This window comes from Bos grunniens, chromosome 26, assembly GCF_055505025.1.
Source record: "Bos grunniens cultivar Pamir isolate PY7600 chromosome 26, Bosgru_T2T1.0, whole genome shotgun sequence".
Taxonomy (NCBI): domain Eukaryota; kingdom Metazoa; phylum Chordata; class Mammalia; order Artiodactyla; family Bovidae; genus Bos; species Bos grunniens.
In genome coordinates this window covers 45,381,761-45,400,596 of record NC_141190.1, presented here as the reverse complement: position 1 = coordinate 45,400,596, position 18,836 = coordinate 45,381,761, and the positions used below count along the sequence as shown (strand labels likewise).

General features: G+C 46.8%; 1 protein-coding gene across 2 annotated transcripts in view; it reads left to right on the top strand.

Annotated features, from left to right (window-relative positions):
* ADAM12 (ADAM metallopeptidase domain 12) overlaps positions 1 to 18,836 on the top strand; it is a 394,287-nt gene that overhangs the window by 234,721 nt on the left and 140,730 nt on the right. For both annotated transcript variants that reach the window (XM_086378404.1, XM_086378406.1), the window contains exon 4: positions 14,351 to 14,429. In XM_086378404.1, the coding sequence (XP_086234530.1) occupies positions 14,351 to 14,429 (79 nt within the window). The remainder of the gene's footprint in view (positions 1 to 14,350; positions 14,430 to 18,836) is intronic.

Genomic DNA, 18,836 nt, shown 5'->3' with positions numbered 1-18,836 from the left:
GTATGCCCATCGATTTAAGGGAGTTTTCATTGATGGTTCTGAATAATCTGACTAGACTTTTTTTTAAGCTGAAAATCAAGAAAATGCTCTTTGAAAAAAATAAATTAAGTGTTTTCTTTGTTCCACAGTGTGAAGCAAAGGCCAGATCTGTGCTAGGTGGCAGAACTTTTAAGGGTCAAAATATCTTTTATCAGTGAGATTGTGTATGTGTGTGTGTGTGTGTGTTTTGGGTGGTGGTGGTAGTGGTCTTTGGTTCTTGGTTTTTGAAGCAGGAAGAAACACTTTCTCATACCCCCAAAGATCAGCAGTTCATTAATAACTCAATATTGTTTCTGAGTGCCTCCAATGTATTTTTCTCATTCTAGATGTTTACATTCCTTCCAAAAGTGCTTTACTGAACACCTACTGGGAAGCCTAGCGTGCTGCAGGCCACAGGGTCACAAAGAGTCGGATACAACTGAGCAGCTGAACAATAATAACTGGGTTCCAAGCTCAAATCTAGGGCTGAGGATACAGAGGGGATCAGACAGATTGAGTGTTGTTGCATAAGTCGCCCAGTCGTGTCTGACTCTTTGCGACCCCATGGACTGTAGCTCACCAGACTCCTCTTTCCGTGGAGTTTTCCAGCCAAGAATACTGGATTGTGTTGCCATTTCCTTCTCCAGGGAATCTTCCCGACCCCAGGATCGAACTCAGATCTCCTGCATTGCAGGAGGATTATTTACCATCTGAGCCAAGATGGATGAGGCCCCTTCCCTAATGGGGGATACACGCCTCAAACAGATCACAGAGCAAATAAGCAATAAATGTGATGAGCACAGAATCAAAGTGAGATCCTGCCTGGGGGTGGGGGTGGGGTGGGGAACAGAGGAGACCAGATATAGGAAGGGTCAGGCCGGGAACCCTGCTCCAGAAAGTGCCGCTTAGGGTGAGGGCTACTAGTTGCTGGCCCAGCAGAGAAAGAGGGAAGAATGTCCCAGACTAAGGTAAGAAGGAAAGAAGTGAAGTGACCTGGACCTGGAGGGGTGAGGGGGTGTGGGGGCCAGTCCATGCTATGGAAGTTGAAATTGATTCTGGGTTCTGGAAGAAGCCATGTGTGTGGTTTTAAGTGACAGGGTGATGTGGTCTGATTTTTTTGTTTTCAAAAACCTGACACCCTGGCTCACTTTGGCCAATACTGGACGGCAGCGGGGTAGGAGCAAAAGCAGGAGGCTGGCATACAGGCCTTCCCAGAAGGGCAGATGAGGGAGGTGGTGATGGATGAGGAGGATGGGAGGTAAGGTGGATGGAAACCGACAGACTTAATAAAAACAATTGCTCATGTTCTTTGAGAACATGTTTATAAGTGTTTAATGTATATTATCTTCACAGAAACCCTACGAGAAGATCCTATTATCCTTGTTTTATGTATTTATTTGCCACATTGCACAGCATCCAAGATCTTAGTTCCCCGACCAGGGGTCGAACCTGTCCCTCCTCCAGTAGAAGCACAGAGTCTTAACCACTGGAGCCCCAGGGAGTCCCTCTTCCCTTTTTAGATGAGGAAATGGCAGTACAACCAGGTCAAGCTTTTTGCCCAAGGTCACCAGAGAAGAAAATGGTGGAGCCAGATTTGCTCTCAACCACTATGGTTATCCTGCTGTCAGAGACGTATTTTGAAGGTAGATTTGTCTACCGTCAATTTTTTTTATTACTTGGAAATACATCAGCCCAAGTTTGTCCTAAGATATTGACTGAAAGCCTTTTGGGAGCAGGAACTGGCCCAGAGGCCGGAGCCTCAAAAGTGATTAAGGAAGACCCCACGCCAACCCTTTAGTACTGACCCCAGTGGGGGACTCTTCTTTCAGCTTCAGCCCCCTTGTGCCCTCCATTCAGTTATTCAATTGGGTAAAAGCATTCCTTCAAATGACCAACCGAGAATTTTGCTGGCGGAGAGGGCAGCCTTTATGTCCACATACAAGTGGTGGCCCCGGGCTGGGTGTAAGGTATGTTAGCATCTGACAGCCTCAGTCTCTTGCCACTAGTACCTCTGTGACCCTGGACAAATGTCCTAACACCTCTGAACCTCAGTTTCTACATCCATGAAGTAGCCAGAATGCCAACCTCACACTGTTCTTGCAAACGTTTAAGAACCACTGGTTGTGACAATGTCTCTGCACATTGTAGACCATATGGGAGTTGGCGAGTAGCAGCTCATAAATGCCACCTTCATTTAAGGAAAGAGGGGCAGTTAGGAAATGAGTAAAGTTGACTTGGCTTCTGGTGTCAAACCTACTTGATTATTTTCAAGTGACAGCACCAGTAATCAACATAAATGGGCTCGATTCTCCATTCACCTGTGCTACTGAAATCTCCATCCACCTCTCCATGGAACAGTGTCAACCTTCACCACACCAGTACACATAAGTCACCACACCTAGGCGATGATTGTTCCTCAGACTAGAGGTGATCAGAACCCTGATTCAGATCATTCCTAAGTGCTCCTTCCCATTCCAAAGCCATGGCAATAAATGGGAAATGGAAAGAGTCACCCAATCCAAGCTATACTTCCTCTCTAATTGTTTTCAAAGTCAAGTACTGGCACATTAAATATAGTGTCCATTTAACAGGAGATGAGCAGAAAGGGCAAATGGAAGGTGAAGGGAAAGGAGAAATTGTGTTAAGTGTAGGGAAGGGCTTGGATGGCGAAGTTGGACTACCTTCATGGTAGTAACTGAGCCACCATAGATAAGTCACTTAACCTTTCTGAGCCTAGGTTCCTCATCTCAAAACAGGCACCTCCTGACTATAGCTGTTGTCAAAGTTAAATAAAACAATGCCTATAAAGGACTTTTGCTTCATAAACGTTCAATCAAATACAAGCTTCTGCTGCTGCTGTTACAGCCAACTGGTATTTTTCAAAAGGAAGATGCAAATTCTTAAGCTTAAAAAGAACAGCTGTTTTACCTATGTTGGCAGTGATGTTGAAGAGTGAAATGGAAGCTATAGAATCTGTTCTCACAGTCCTTTCTGAGAGAAGTGGATGTGGAGCTTTATTTACCTGTGAAAATAATAGTTTACTTAATTTTCAACTTTTCCTGTTTTACAGCCCTGTATTTCTAAAAAGCGTGTTAATTAAGCTCGACAGATCTCATACTATGCAGACAGGCTTATCACATCAAGAACAGCCTAAAACAGGGGATTCCCTGCTGGCCCAGTAGTTAGGGCTCAGCACTTTGACTCCCACGGGCCCCGGTTCCGTCCTTGGTCAGGGAACTAATATCTCGCAAGCTAGATGGTGTAGCCAAAAAAAAAAAAAGAACAGTTGTAAGCCCACAGTCCAGAGACTTCTGAACTGCAGGTGGTCGTTTAAAAGGGGGAACGCAGCCCTAAAAGCTTTAGGCCCATGTAAAATGCCAGCTGTGGAGCTGTAAAGACAGGAACCCACCGTTTTTCACCTGCTTTCACATTCCAGCTGGAAAACACAGTTGGCAAATCAGCCCTGCTGTTCTTAAAGAGATTTCTACTGAGTCTACAACTGTCCACAATGGCACATGTGATTTGTTCACTTCATAAATGGAGAGGGTCTTCTGAGTAGTAGTAACTATCACAGACGGCAACATGAATACTTCAGCATCAGTGCCACAGGACTGGATCCAAAATTCTGTGTACTTGTGACTTAAAATGAGAAGCAGTATATTATGAAATTATTTTGCAGAAAGTCTAATTGTCCCCTACAGTTGCTAAAATGCTGTATCAACAGTTTTATTTATTATCGTTTGTGAAACTAAATGAGAGAGAGCTGGAGAGAGAAAACTTTTCTTTTTTAATTCCAGGGGAAAAAATTGTTTTGATCATTTTAAGTCTCTTAGCAAATGAAAAATAACAAAAGAAAACCTTATATAAATGCTTCACTGTTCATACAGATGTACAGTTCTAAATCATTAGGATCCCAAATGCCAAAATTGTAACCAAAAATAATTTGACGTTTATAGCTAAATTGAATTGAGTGCTAAGTGAAACAGGATAAGCCCCATTTAGCACTGTGGAAAACATGATTTCAGAAAAAGAGGGAGTATAATTTGCTGCTGCTTGTTTTTCAGGCTGTCAGAATCATGTCTTCCTGGCAAGGCAGTGTTGGCCAGTGGTCAGGATGAGGGTGGCTTTGGAGCCAAGCAGAGTCAGGTTCAGTCTGTACAGGCGTGGCTGTGTGGCTTTGGACAAGTTGTTTACGCTCTGTGAGTGTTTTCCTCTTCCTTGTTAGGCAGTTGATAGTGGTCCCTATACCACCAGGTCTCTGCCAAGAAAAGTAAGACAGTACACTTGACAAGCAGGTGGCATGCCGCCCGATACACTGTGAGCCAACAGACAGCAGGGTTAGGAGGGAGATGCGCAGCTGATGAAGGTAACAGGACATGGATAGTGTTGGTGGCGGTACCTTGCTTCAGCCCCAAATCAAGACGCCAGAGCATATGTTATTTAATGGCTTATGGTAACTCTTCCCATAAGGAAAACAAGAATCATAAATATGTACAAAGATTATGTTCTGAAAGAAATTCAGGCAAAGCTCAGGTGTGGTAAATACCAAGTCTCTGATTCTTTCTCTTAGTTTCCGTTTCCTCCTATTATTTCTTACCTCAATGCGCTGTCTTTATAGAGAATTGTTCAGTGGTCTGATCTTGCCATAAAGTCATCCAGAGGGGACTTCCCTGGTGGTCCAGTGGTTAGGGCTTCAGGCTGCCAATGCAGGGGGCACAGGTTCAATCCCTACTCGGGGAACTAAGATCCCACATGCCAAAGGATTTTTTTTTAAGTTGTTTTAAAAATCGTCCATAAGCTCTAATGACATCAGCCTTGAGCCCCATGATTCCAGCCCATCTAGACAGACTGTTCACTAAAAACCAGAGCAAGTTCTTCCAGGGTGTAGAAGAATCCAGAATCCTATCTGGATACATTCTGGCTTTTTTCCTCAATCTTTTCTCTGTATTTACTTTAGCTCTGGTTGAGGAATAGGTAACTTTTCAATAAAAGATATTCTTTTTAGTAACTCAGAAAACCCTGATCATGAATTTTAATTATGATTTTTATTGTACGATGCATTTTGTTAACGCTCCAAGCCATGTGAAAGTCTTTGGAGCTGTATTTCCAAATTCTCATAAAAGAAAACCATTACCCAAATTTATATATGAATGATTTTGTAATTTGTGGAATAATAACTTGCGGTGGAGTAAATCTTCAGGAGAAAACTGGACTGGAGCCTTTGAATACCAAATGGGTTTCACTAGGAAGCTCACTGAAGCCTCCAGCGTTAGTGTGACTTCCTTGCAGAAAGTGACTGAAGTGCCTTCTGGTGTTCGTTGACAAACAAGCGCTGTCTTATAATGCTTTGGCTTGAATATGCTGCATAGAATAATTAAACCCACAAACCATTCGCATCATCTTCAAAGAAGTAACAGGAAAAAGATGACATGTCATCAATGAGATTTTCGTATTCAGAGTAATTGATGCCAATCTCTAAGCTCTCCTTTCCCTGTTTCTGTCATGTAAGCGGTTCTAACGTTGATGTCAAGTTGTCAGGGTGGGTCTTGACGGACTGACAGTGTTTGGAACTATTGAAATAACAAGGAAGGGAATGTGATCGTTCCCACCCTGCATGCCCCCTGCATGATCAGTGATAACAATTTTGAATCAAGAAAAGAAAGACATTTCTTTTATTCTTTTATTGATCCAATTAGTTTGACTACATTCTGTCCAAACAGGGTTGCTTTTCTGTGATCAATTCAGTACAGTCGTTCAGCCGTATCCGACTCTTTGCGACCCCATGAACCGCAGCACGCCAGGCCTCCCTGTCCGTCACCAACTCCCGGAGTTCACCCAAACTCACGTCCATCGAGTCGGTGATGCCATCCAGCCCTCTCATCCTCTGTCGTCCCCTTCTCCTCCTGCCCCCAATCATTCCCAGCATCAGGGTCTTTTCCAGTGAGTCAGCTCTTCGCAAATTTTCTGTGATAGTGATTCTGTTTGTACCCTCTAAACCCACTTCCGTATTCTTAAAGATTCTGGGATTCTGGAGAATCCCATGGACAGAGGAGCCTGGCAGGCTACAGTCCATGGGGTCCCAAGAGTCAGACATGACTTAGCAACTAAAGAGAGAGATTTATTGATTAAGCTTTTGCATTATATTGGACTTCCCTGGTGGTTCAGTGGTAAAGAACCCACCTGCCAATGCAGGAGACATGGGTTCAATCCCTGGGTTGGGAAAATCCCCCTGGAGGAGGAAATGGCAACTCACTCCAGTATTCTTGCCTGGGAAATCTCATGGACAGAGAAGCCTGGCGGGTTACAGTCCATGGGGTCACAAAAGAATTGGACACGACTTAAACAACTAAACAACAACAACAACAGCTAAACAACAACTAAAAAGCAACTAAATGAAAACAACAAGGCATTATGCCAGGCTTAGGAATGTAGCTTTTGTCCCTTAACTCAATGTGGGAGAAGACAAGTCAACAGGAAACAGAATAGAAGAGGGAAAATCCTGCAGCAGAATGTTGGCAGGACGCAAGGGAGGGGTTAGCTCACTCCAAAGAGGGGTGCTACAGAAAGAGCCCCCGTCACAGAGGGAAAAGTGAGCAGGTGTTTCTTCCTGCTTTCCTGTGCTTTGGGGAATAAACTATGTCATTTTGGTGAAATCCATCTCATTTAAAAAATGTAACTAAATTATATAATGGTCAATTTAGAGTAGGATCATTTCAATATTGATTCCCCAAAAAAGCAATTTGGGAGTAATGGTTTTTATTTCAATACAGAAATCATTTCAGAAATGCAACAAATTTTAAAAGGAGGTATGTATAAAATCATAATGTATGTATCTCCATCATAACGTTTTACTGTAAATACTAAATGATCGTTTTTCAGCCCTATACACCACCAAAGACTCTGACATCAGAAAACACCATACTCAGCTGGAAAGGGCGAGATTTTACTTGTCCTCATAGAAAGCAAGCGTGTGCTACCTGAGGGTCTGCCTCTCCATCTTCACTCCAAGCCACTTCCTGCACCTGAGCTTCTCAGAGTCAGCTGCTAACTGGAAGATACAGGAGAGTGACCTCAGGCCCCTTGCACTCAACACAGGCTCAATGCTGAATTCATCCTCTCCTTTTCCTCCCTTGGGACTCACCCGTTTCAGCTGACAACTGAGGTTCCTAATTCTGTCTGTCTCCTGAATTTCCCACCCCAAAGGCTCCTGTCCTGGTCTGGCCCCTCTTTGTTCAGAGATTCCCGCCAGCCTCTTAATTAACCTTCCTGTGCCTGGTGGTCTCTTCCCTCTCAGAGTTTTACTTAAATGACTATCAGAGTGGCCTTTAGCTCCAAAGCTTGTATCTGCTCAGATCTCTGCCACATTTAATGGCTCCTTAGTGCATAGTAGGGGGCTTCCCAGTTGGCGCTAGTGGTAAAGAACCCGCCTGCCAATGCAGGAGACATAAGAGATGCAGGTTCGATCCCTAGCTCGGGAAGATCCCCTGGAGGAGGGCATGGCAACTCACTCCAGTATTCCTGCCTGGAGAATCCCATGGACCGAGGAGCCTGGTGGGCTATAGTCCACGGGGATGCAAAGAGTCAGACATGACTGAAGTGACTTTGCACGCATGCATGCATTGCATGGCACGGGGTCGGTGACACTTGTTCCCAACCTGCTGATCTGAACAACAGCACATCTCCTTACCTCACACTCTGCACCTCAACAACTAGGGATTCCATGGAGTCTCACCCCCTGCGCCCAGCCCCCACTGGCATGCTGGTTTTCTACCCTCCAGGCCTCCCTGCCTTTGAGGGTGCAGTGACTTTATCGCGAATATTCTCTTTTCATCCTCTCCACCTCACTAACCCCTCTCAACCTGACTCCTTCTTCCCCATCTCCCACGACTCACTTGGGTACCACCTCGCCCTGGGTTGGAAGCCTTTCCTTGAATTCCCACAATGCTTTGGGTGTATCTCTATCACGGGACTCTGACCTCTCTTTGGGTCTGTCCTCCACCCAATGGTGAGCTCTTGGGGTCATATGCCCAATGTCCAGCACAATAAATGTTGGTTAAATGAGAGAATATTGAGGTGCCACTTGTAACAACAAAACAAATGGAAAACAGCAAAATCAATTCCTGGCATTTTATTTTCCGGTGTAGAGAGGAACCAAATGCCTCATTAGATCAGCTAATCTAATAAGCAGAGAAAAAGAATGTTCTCATGAAATTATGCGTTCACCTTCGGTCTCCATTTGCTGACATCCAGAATCCATCTAATTGGATTTTCTCCTTGGGGAAATCTAAGGGAAACGGGTGCATTGCAGTCACATTTCCAACAGGGCCATTGTCCATCCACTCCTCTTGGCTTTCTCCAGGGACATTGGACTTCCAGCCCCTTTTAAATTAAACATGCGTCTCAGAAAGCTTCACCTGAGTGACTTCCCAGTTGTTTCCATAGCTCCTCTGTGGGTCATGGTACCTAAGAGGGATGAGAGTCAGGTGTTACTGGGGTTAGGAGAGGGTGTCTGTTCTCAGTCGCTTCTGTCGTGTCTGGCTCTTGGCAGCCACATGTACTATAGCCCACCAGGCTCCTCTCCAGGGAATTTTCCAGGCAAGAATACTGGAGTGGGTTGCCATGCCCTCTTCCAGGGGATCTTCACAACCCAGGAATCGAACCCACATCTCTTATGTCTCCTGCATTAGTAGGCAGATTCTTTACCACTAGGGGCCACCTGGGAAGGGATGACCTTAGACAGAAAGAGAATGTGCCTTCAGCATTCCCCTCAGATCCAGTCATCCACGCATCTGTCCCCGCTTCCATCCATCTGTTATTCTGCTCAGTGTGTATTCAGCCGACACTTGGCACAGCAAGTACAACAGGTACTCGGCAATTATCTCTTGACCAGCTGGGAAAGGCAGTGCCACACAGAGGTTAAGAGAGCAGGTTCTGAAGCAAAAGCATCTGGATGCTGCCCTGTGCAGTGTGGCCTTGGGCAGGTCAGCTAATCTCCCTGTCTCTTGGCATCCTCGTTTACATTGCGATAAAACCAGTACCTAGGGGTTTCCCTGGTGGTTCAGATGGCAAAGTGTCTGCCTGTAATGCAGGAGACCTAGGTTCGATCCCTAGGTCTCAAGGTCCCTAGGTCCCTAGGTTGGGAAGATTCCCTAAAGAAGGAAATGGCAACCCACTCCAGTACTCTTGCCTGGAAAATCCCATGGATGGAGGAGTCTGGTAGGCTACAGTCCATGGGATTGCAAAGAGTCAGACACGACTGAGCAACTTCACTGGTTCACATAAAGGGCTTAGCACAGTGCCTGGGCTGGGGGTGGAGCCACAGAGAGCAAAGAGCCTTCTGGTGGCTTAAATTCTTGAGGGAATATAGCCAAATAAATAAACAGATGAATCAACAAGATAGGAAAGTGAAGGAGTTCTGTGATGTGGGGAATATGGATGGTGGAGCCTACTCTAGATAAGATGGTCTGGAAAGGGCCATCTGCGAAGATGGTTAAACTCATACCTATAGGACAGAAAGCAGCCAGCCCCATAAAGAGCCAGGTGGAGAATGTTCCAGGTGCATGGCAGAGAAAACGCAAGGGCCCTAAGTGGGAGAGGTTATGGAATGTTCTAGAAAAAGGCAGAAGGCATGCTGGCTGGGGGAGAATGAGCCACAGGGAAGACAGGCATGATGCACTGGGAAGATGAGGTTGTGAGTGGCTGGGAGGCCATGGAAAGCTTTGGGATTGCATCCCAAGCGGGTGGGGAGCCACTCAAGGGGTCCCCATAGGGCAGTGGTGGGACCCCCCCCCACGAGGGACCAGGACCGTGTCACTGCCCTGGGCACTTCACAACCTGGGACTGGGGGCTGGACCGTCTGGCACTGAGACAATATCAGAGCAGAGAAGGGTGGGTTCTGATACATGGTGTGTGGGCCACGGACCCCCAGTTCCTGGGCCCAGAGGATGAGCCTCAGCCTCGGAGCCCAGTCCATCTGGCTTCTCTCCCGTCTCATGCCCTTGTCCCTTATGGGAAACTGAGGCTGGAGAAAGCTCTGGGTTTTCTGAGCTCTCCACGCCCGGGTTGCTGCAGGAGAGTCCGAGCCTCTATTCTCCCTGCGCCGCACCAGTGAGGACGCGATATTCACAGCGGCGTCGGTGTGTCTGAGCTGCAAGCCCAGGTTCCCCTTTCAGACTCTACTCAAAAAGGCGTATGTCCCTCAGTGTCTTAGCTATAGGGGGACATGCTCAGACCGTCCCCACTTCCCCCTCTGTCAATACAAGGGACACAGGAGAGGACTTAGGAACCCACTACACTCAAAATGTGACGGTTCTTGTGTTTCTGTTTAAGTGGCATTTGGATATAATGAAAAATAGTGAGTCTTTAGGCAGAAATACTCATGCATCTTTGTATTAGGGGACTAAGTCACATTTTAAAACCTCTTTATTGACTTTACTGTTGTTAAACCCCCGTATTCTTCTTATCCACCAGTTTGCTGACTGTCGTTGACCCGAAACTCATTTTCTCCAATCCCCAGTTTTCTAGACAGATTTTCTGTATTTCTCACCCATGAAGGGAATGATCTCCTTGGACATCCATCTTTCAGTTGGAAAGCCTTGAAATGCTCTCTTTGCTCTACAAATTCCTCCTCTCTGTACTCTTCTTAGCATTAGAAAGTGAAGTCGCTCCGTCATGTCCGACTCTTTGCAGCCCCATGGACTGTAGCCTACCAGGCTCCTCCATCCATGAGATATTTCAAGCAAGAACACTTGCTGCCATTGCCTTCTCCAGGAGTTCTTAGCATTAGGTATTCATACACCTTGATTTGTCCAAAAGGTGGTGGTGGTGCTTTAGCTGCTCAGTCATGTCTGACTCTTTGCAACTCCAGGCTCCTCTGTCCATGGGATTTCCCAGGCAAGAATACTGGAGTGGCTTGCCATTTCTTTCTCCAGGGGATCTTCCAGACCCAGGGATCGAACCTGCGTTTCCTACGTCACAGGTGGATTCTTTACCACTAAGCCACCTGGGAAGCCCTTGTCCAAAAAGAGACCATCCAGCATTGTTAGAGACAGAATTACTCAATTATGAATGAGAGATGCATACTGAAAAATTATTATTGAATAGTAAAGCATATAAGTCATAATAATGTAGTTTCCAGTATATTAAATTTTTCTTTTTCTCCTTCCTCTGCCATCTTGAAGCTGACCAAGCCCCCTCCATCACCAACACCTCTAGGCTGTTACAGGTCCCATCTCGCACAGGCGAAGGCTCTGTCCTTGCTGACACTTGTGCTCTAGGCACCGACCACCTGCCCCTCTCTGCCCACGTTTCTGCATCCTGTCCCTTTAGATCATCCGTCCTCTCTCTGCTTCCCTTTAGAACTACCCTCAGGAAAGTTTCTGTGACCTCCCCTGTCGCCGTCCCCTCAGCCCACGCACCCCCCCCAACCCCCAGCTACCCCATCAAGGTCACCAACCTCCCGCCCATCCCTGGAACTCTGGCCACATGAAGAAAGACCACCAGCTCCTTCTCCAGACTTCCATCACCTCCCCCACCCCTCTCCTTCCTCTGCCTGTGACCCTCCAGGCAGGGCTGCAGGCAGCAAGCCCACCCCGGGGATCCTGTGACAGCTCAGAGGACGATGCTGAGAAGATGCAGGTTTGAGATCAGAAGCCAGAAGGGAGGTTAGGCTCCTCCACCGAGGCTGATCTCCTGAGCAGAGGGACGAGTAATGGTGTGGAGCGTGCACGAGCTTTGTCAGTGAGTGTGAGAAATGGTCGGCGTTTTCTATTCCTAGCACATTCTTCTCAAAGGCTTACCGTTAAGTAGAGCACATCTCTGACCCGCTGTGAAGGTCCGGCTGATTTAAACCAGACATGTCCCAAAGAGATTGAAACCCGCATAAAAGTGGGAGAGGATTCTCAATTCTGGACTTGGCTGGAGAGAGTCTGAAGAGATCTGACTTTGTAAGGGGACCCTATCTCTCATCTGTTACATTTGCAGCACTGCAGTTTTGATTTCTCCCATATTGATCAGGGCAGGCTTCCCTGCTGGCTCGGCGGTAAAGAATTTGCCTGCCAATGCAGGAGACACGAGTTCAATCTCTGGGTCAGGAAGATTGCCTGGAGAAGGAAATGGCAACCCACCCCATATTCTTGCCTGGAGAATCCTGTGAACAGAGGAGCCTCATGGGCTACAGTCCATGGGGTCACAGAAGAGTCAGATATGAGTTAGCTACTAAACAACAACAATATTGATCAGGACTTTGGTTGTAAAGCCCAACCGGAACCAGCTGAAGCAAAAGACAGGGGTTGATTGAGGAGAAGTAGAGCCCAACTGGACCCCCGAGGCACTTGGAAGAAAGACTACCCTTTTTGTCCCATGTCACAGCTGGTGACGGCTGGGTGTTCCCGGGGCCGTGTCCTCCTGCACCCAGGGCGCAAGCTGGAGGAAGCCTTGAGTGCATTTGTGTGAAGCTCTGAGAGCAAAAAGGAAAGTCTGCTTCTCCAGATTCCCCAGCTCCAGGCAGGCTGCAGGCAAGACTAGAGATGGGTTCTCTTGGGTCCCAGGTTCATCGTGGGGCTGGGGGTGGAGTGACCCCAGAAGAACTGAGCAGTGTGACATGCATTCCCTGGACAGGAGGGTTGGACAGCATCGTCACTGTGTTGTCACCTCCTGCAGAGTCCAGTGTTTAAAACACTCTCCACTTGCTGCTGCTGCTAAGTCACTTCAGTCGTGTCTGACTCTGTGTGACCCCATAGACGGCAGCCCACCAGGCTTCCCCATCCCTGGGATTCTCCAGGCAAGAACATGGGAGTGGGTTGCCATTTCCTTCTCCAATGCATGAAAGTGAAAAGTGAAAGTGAAGTTGCTCAGTCGTGTCCGACCCTTAGCATGGACTGCAGCCTAACAGGCTCCTCTGTCCATGGGATTTTCCAGGCAAGAGTACTGGAGTAGGGTGCCATTTATGAGAAAGCAAAAGGAGAAGGGGGTGACAGAGGATGAGATGGTTGGATGGCATCACTGACTCAATGGACATGAGTTTGAGCAAACTTCGGGAGACAGTGAAGGACAGGGAAGCATCAGTTCAGTTCAGTCACTCAGTCGTGTCTGACTTTTTGCAACCCCATGGACTGTAGGCTTCCCTGTCCATCACCAACTGCAATTAGAGTTGGACATGACATAACAACCTCACAACAACTCATTAGTGCCCAGACTGATAAAATGCAGAGGTGTTTAGAGCTTTTCCCTGCCTCCCACCAACCTGACTACCCAGATTCCAGACCCTCGGGTCTCCTGGCCTTGCTCTCCTCTGCCTGGAACCCCCTTCTCCTCCCAGCCCAGTTTTGCCCGCAGACTCCTCCTCTGCTCTCTGTAAAGCCTTCCCTTTTCCCTGCGCTCCACCTGCTGTGCGTCTGTTCAGCCAGGAAGACTCTGTTCCTGCCTCTGTGACAGCCCTCCCCGCCCAGTACTGTGCTCTGTCACCTCCCTGGGCAGTGTACCCAGCACGCAGTAGGCACACAGGAAGTACTTGTGGCGGCGATGTTGAGAAGGACAGAATGCACGTATGACAGAAGAAAGCACAGAATAGTTTAAAACCTAAGCAAACTCAGGCTTTGCTGCCTTCAGTGAAGGTCTAGTAGATCGCAGGCCATTTTAGTTAGAGGTTTTTGCTCCTCTAACCAATTCATCTTAGAAATTCAGTATTTCAGTATGACCAAGGTCATTTCCCCCCCTGCCTACAGCACTCTTTCTAACATTTCATCATTGTATGAAACACTTCTTTGACATTTTAATATTGACAGCTGGCTCCCTCACCTGTGGGAGAATTAGCGGGCCAGTATTGTGGATCCAAAATGATGTTTCCCGATGGGGAGCTTAGCTGCTGATTCTAGATAGCGAGGCCATGTGACTTCAGAAGGGTGGGCCTCTTCTGAGTTTCTGCCAACTATAATGAATACTGCTGTATGTTATATGTGTAAGTTATTAAGAGAGTAAATCCTAAGAATGTTCATCACACAAAAAATCTACATGTGCTGTTCATACAAGTGTTGCATGTGTGTGTACTTGTGCACATGAGCACGTGTGTACACACACCTGCCTGAGTTGGAGGACTGAGATGGGAGGGGGAGGAGGGCACCACGTGTACCATAGGGGCTGCAGTTCAGAGCACATGCTGAGTCTCCTGGCTCTCCTCTGGATAACCTGAATAGGTTGAAGGCCCAAGGGAGCCTCATGGGGTCATCTGTACAGTGAGGAGGGAGTTGGACCCTTGCTGCCGTCCAGCCTAGATACGAGCAACATGTCAACACGAATCTACACTCAGGTTTATGTGGTTTTTATTTTTCCACAGAGGTCTCATCGCCAGCAGTTTCACGGAAACCCACTATCTACAGGATGGCACGGACATCTCTCTCATCCGAAATTACACAGTAAGTCCTGCGTGGACACCAGGATACTATGCAATCAGATCTGTGCTTAAACTCCGTAGCTGTTTTATCCTCAGCAAATTCACCTGCCCAGATCCTTCCGTTAGACCCCGGAAGAGCTTGGGCATCGCTTACTGTTTGGCCATTCCATTGTAACTCCAGAAAAACTTGACTTTGGCCAGGTATGTGCCAGGGCAGTCCTTGAAGGTACAGCTTTATTGCAGGCTGACATTGAATCCACCTGCTAAAAACGATGGGATGCTAAGCCAGGCAAATCCTTCCGGGAAACCGACCCCAAATGAGAGTTGATTCAGAAAGCTGTCATCCCCAGGCTGAACTTGGCAGCGTTAAACTTGTAAGACCCTTAAAGAAATTCAAAGGAAAACTGACTCTGCTTAACCTGTCATAAATGTAGCCGCCGTATTGCTATGATCCTGTATCTTGGTTGTTACTGGTATGTGACATTTATCGGCGCTTGGCTTTTCTGATATCTGAAGTTTTCTGTGTAACTTAGGGTGTTAATTTTGTTTATTCCTGTAACAAACGTCTATTGTGCTCAGCCCCAGGTGTGAATGTGGGCATTAAAGAGAGTTGTTGCCTCTGAAGACTGATGGTTACGTGTTTTAAAGAGCTATGGGTGTTTGTTTTAAAAAGAATAATTTTAGGGCTCCCTTGGTGGCTCAGTCCTGGGTGTTCATTGGAAGGACTGGTGTTGAAGCTGAAACTCCAATACTTTGGCCACCTGCATTATGCCAACACTTTTCTTTATCACGTGTTTGGCACTTCCAAAGATGTGAAGAGCTGACTTATTTGAAAAGACCCTGATGCTGGGAAAGATTGAGGGCAGGAGGAGAAGGGGACAAGAGAGGATGAGATGGTTGGATGGGATCACCAACTCGATGGACATGGGTTTGGGTGAACTCTGGGAGTTGGTGATGGACAGGGAGGCCTGGCATGCTGCAGTTCATGGGGTCACAAAGAGTCGGACATGACTGAGCAACTGAACTGAACTGAACTGGTGGCTCAGATGGTAAAGAATCTGCCTGCAATGCAGGAGACTTGGGTCTATCCCTGGATCAAGACGACCCCCTGGAGGAGGACATGGCAACTGGCTCCAGTATTCTTGCCTGGAGAATTCCATGGACAGAGGAACCTGGTGGGCTACAGTCCATAGGGTCACAGAATCAGATACAACTGAGTGACTAACACACATACACACACACGCACTGAAAGGCTTTCCATCGTAGGCAGCAAATTCTCCCTTCTCTGCATTATGCCAACACTTTTCTTTATCACGTGTTTGGTACTTCCAACCCGTTACCTTCAGATTTCCAGGAGTATACAGAGTGAACTGAGGCCCAAAGAAAGCACCTGAAAACCTTGGGTTAAAAAAAAGGCATATAAGAATTTTTATTCATGCCTGAGCAAGCTTGAGAGAGTCAGATAAATCTCTGGGAATGAGGGGAATCTGGGGGAAATTGGATACAGGTGTATGTATGGTTAAATCCCTTTGCAGTCCATCTGAAACTATCACAACATTGTTAATCAGCTATACTCGAGTGAAAAATAAAAAGTTAAAAAAAATAAAATAAAAGGAATAAAAAAGAAACAAAGCAGGGATGTAAGCTCAGAGTACTGAGCTGGTGAACTGAGGTCATAGGACCCCAATGGGCTATTCAGGACTTAGAGAGGATACCCAATGCTTCAGTGCTTGGGGGTTGGGAGAAGAGAGGTGGGCATCTGAAATTGAAAGTGAAAGTGTCAGTCCCTCAGTCGTGTCCGACTCTTTGTGACCCCATGGACTGTAGCCCACCAGGGTCCTCTGTCCATGGCTCTTTTCCAGGCAAGAATACTGGAGGGAGTTGCCATTTCCTCCTCCAGGGAATCTTCCCAGCCCAGGGATCGAACCCGCGTGTCCTCTGTCTCCTGCATTGCAAGTGGATTCTTTAGCCACTGAGCCATCAGAGAAGCATTGAGAATCCCACAAAAGTTAGGCCCCCAGAGCAGTGCTTCCTCTGTGAAAAAAAAAAAGGACAAGGAAAACCCCAGTCCAGAGAAGGGGAAACAGAGAGAATTGTCTCCAGGTGTCCTGGAGTGAACAACAATTTCATAAAAAATAGAGAAAGTGAAAGCCCAGCTGGTCTCATAAACTGTACATTTGAAACAGGGTGGACTGGTGCCCAAATTCTAAAACCAGCATAGGGATGGGACTCCCATTCAGTGTACTGACCTCAAAAGTGGTCCCAAGTCAGCTGTGCTGGATCCCCTGGGGCCAAGCTAAAGCCAACTGAAAATAGTTCTCTAGAGATATTTTGGAGAAGGCAATGGCACCCTACTCCAGTACTGTTGCCCAGAAAAACCCATGGATGGAGGAGCCTGGTAGGCTGCAGTCCATGGGGTCGCTAAGAGTCAGACACCACTGAGCAACTTCACTTTCACTTTCCACTTTCATGCATTGGAGAGGGAAATGGCAACCCACTCCAGCGTTCTTGCCTGGAGAATCCCATGGACGGAGAAGCCTGGTAGGCTGCAGTCCATGGGGTCGCACAGAGTCAGACACAACTGAAGTGACTTAGCAGCTGCAGCAGCAGCAGGGATATTTCTGTGACCAACCTAGACAGCATATTAAAAAGCAGAGACATTACTTTGCCGACAAAGGTGCGTCTAGTCAAAGCTATGGGTTTTTCCAGTAGTCATGTATGGATGTGAGAGTTGGACTATAAAGAAAGCTGCTGCTGCTGCTGCTGCTGCTGCTATGTTGCTTCAGTCGTGTCCAACTCTGTGCGACCCCATAGACAGCAGCCCCAAAGAATTGATGCTTTTGAACTGTAGTGTTGGGGAAGACTCTTGAGAGTCCCTTGGGCTGCAAGGAGATCCAACCAGTCAATCCTCAAGGAAATCAGTCCTGAATATTCATTGGAAGGACTGATACTAAAGTCAAAATTCCAATACTTTGGCCACCTGATGCAAAGAACTGACTCATTGGAAAAGACCCTGATGCTGGGAAACATTGAAGGTGGGAGGAGAAGGGGACGACAGAGGATGGGATGGTTGGATGGCATCACCAACTCAATGGACATGAGTTTGAGCAGACTCCAGGAGATGGTGAAGGACAGGGAGGCCTGGAGTGCTGCAGTCCATGAGGTCGTAAAAAATTGGACACAACTGAGTGACTGAACTGAACCAAGGGATATTTATACAGCCAGATTACATAAGGTTCCCATGTCAAAAACAAAAAGGAAGAAGAATATTATTAAAGATAACCCAAAGTCAAAATGACGGAACACATAATTAGCAAAATCCAGCATAAGTGACAAGGAAAAGGAGAGAATTAGCACCTTCAGGAATGCGAGATGATAGAAAAGTTGGAGAAAAGTCTGAAATATTTTAAAGAGAACAGAACCTAGGCCCAATAAAAATTCCAGAGTGAAAACACAAGGGGGTGGAAAGAAAACTAAAGAAACCTCTAAAGAAACTAAGGAAAACTAAAATCCCTCCTGCTTAAGACGGGTAAGTGGCTTCTCAGTGGCATCCTGAAGGAGCAGCTGTTGGTTTTAGAAGGCAGAGGGCACAGTGAACACAGGTTTGTCCCTGTTGAGTTTGTGGTGGGACAGTCAAGTGAAGGTGTTCAGTGGGGAGACAGGTGTATGAGCCTGAAATCCAAGACAAGGGTGGGGACCACAAAAGAGGAGGGCCCATCTCAGATACAAGTAATTGCTGGTGCACTGACTTCCCTTGGGAGGGGCAAGTAGCAACCCATGCTGGTATTCTTGCCTGGAAAATCCCAGGGACAGAGGACCACTGTGCGTACGGTCCATGAGGTCACAAAGAGCTGAGCAATGGAGCATGCACAGGCATGCATTCACCTGACTTTCTTTCTCTCTCTCTCTCTTTTTGTCTCCTAAGACAATGTCATTTAAAATATGCTTTTAGAGTTAACGTGACGGCTTTTCTTACAGAATAAATTGTTGTTCCAATTAAAAGCAGAAAAAAAGAGATTCTAGAAATACTTGACAATAGGCTAGAGTCCTCCAAATCTCGCTGGTAGGTGATGGTGGAAGTGCTGGTCGAATGCAGACCATCCTCCGGCTATAAGATATGCTTCGAAGGTAATTTTCATAGTTTCTTGTTTTGTATCTCCAGCTCCCTAGTCTCAGGCATTTTTGTTTTTTTTTCATCTCTTTTTGGGAAGAAATGTGATAAGAGAGAAGAAATAGGGGACTTGATAAACAAGGGTCCATCCACTGCCGGGGTGTATGGAACTTGGCTTGCTGATGACTGTAAATCCAGGCATCTCAGAAAGCACCCTGGACCCAAGGTGCTGGAATGTTGATCGTGGTTGTCTCTGTCTGGTGGAGACTCTGTAGTTTTCTATTTGTTATGAGTGTGTGTAATGTGTGTAGAGAGGGA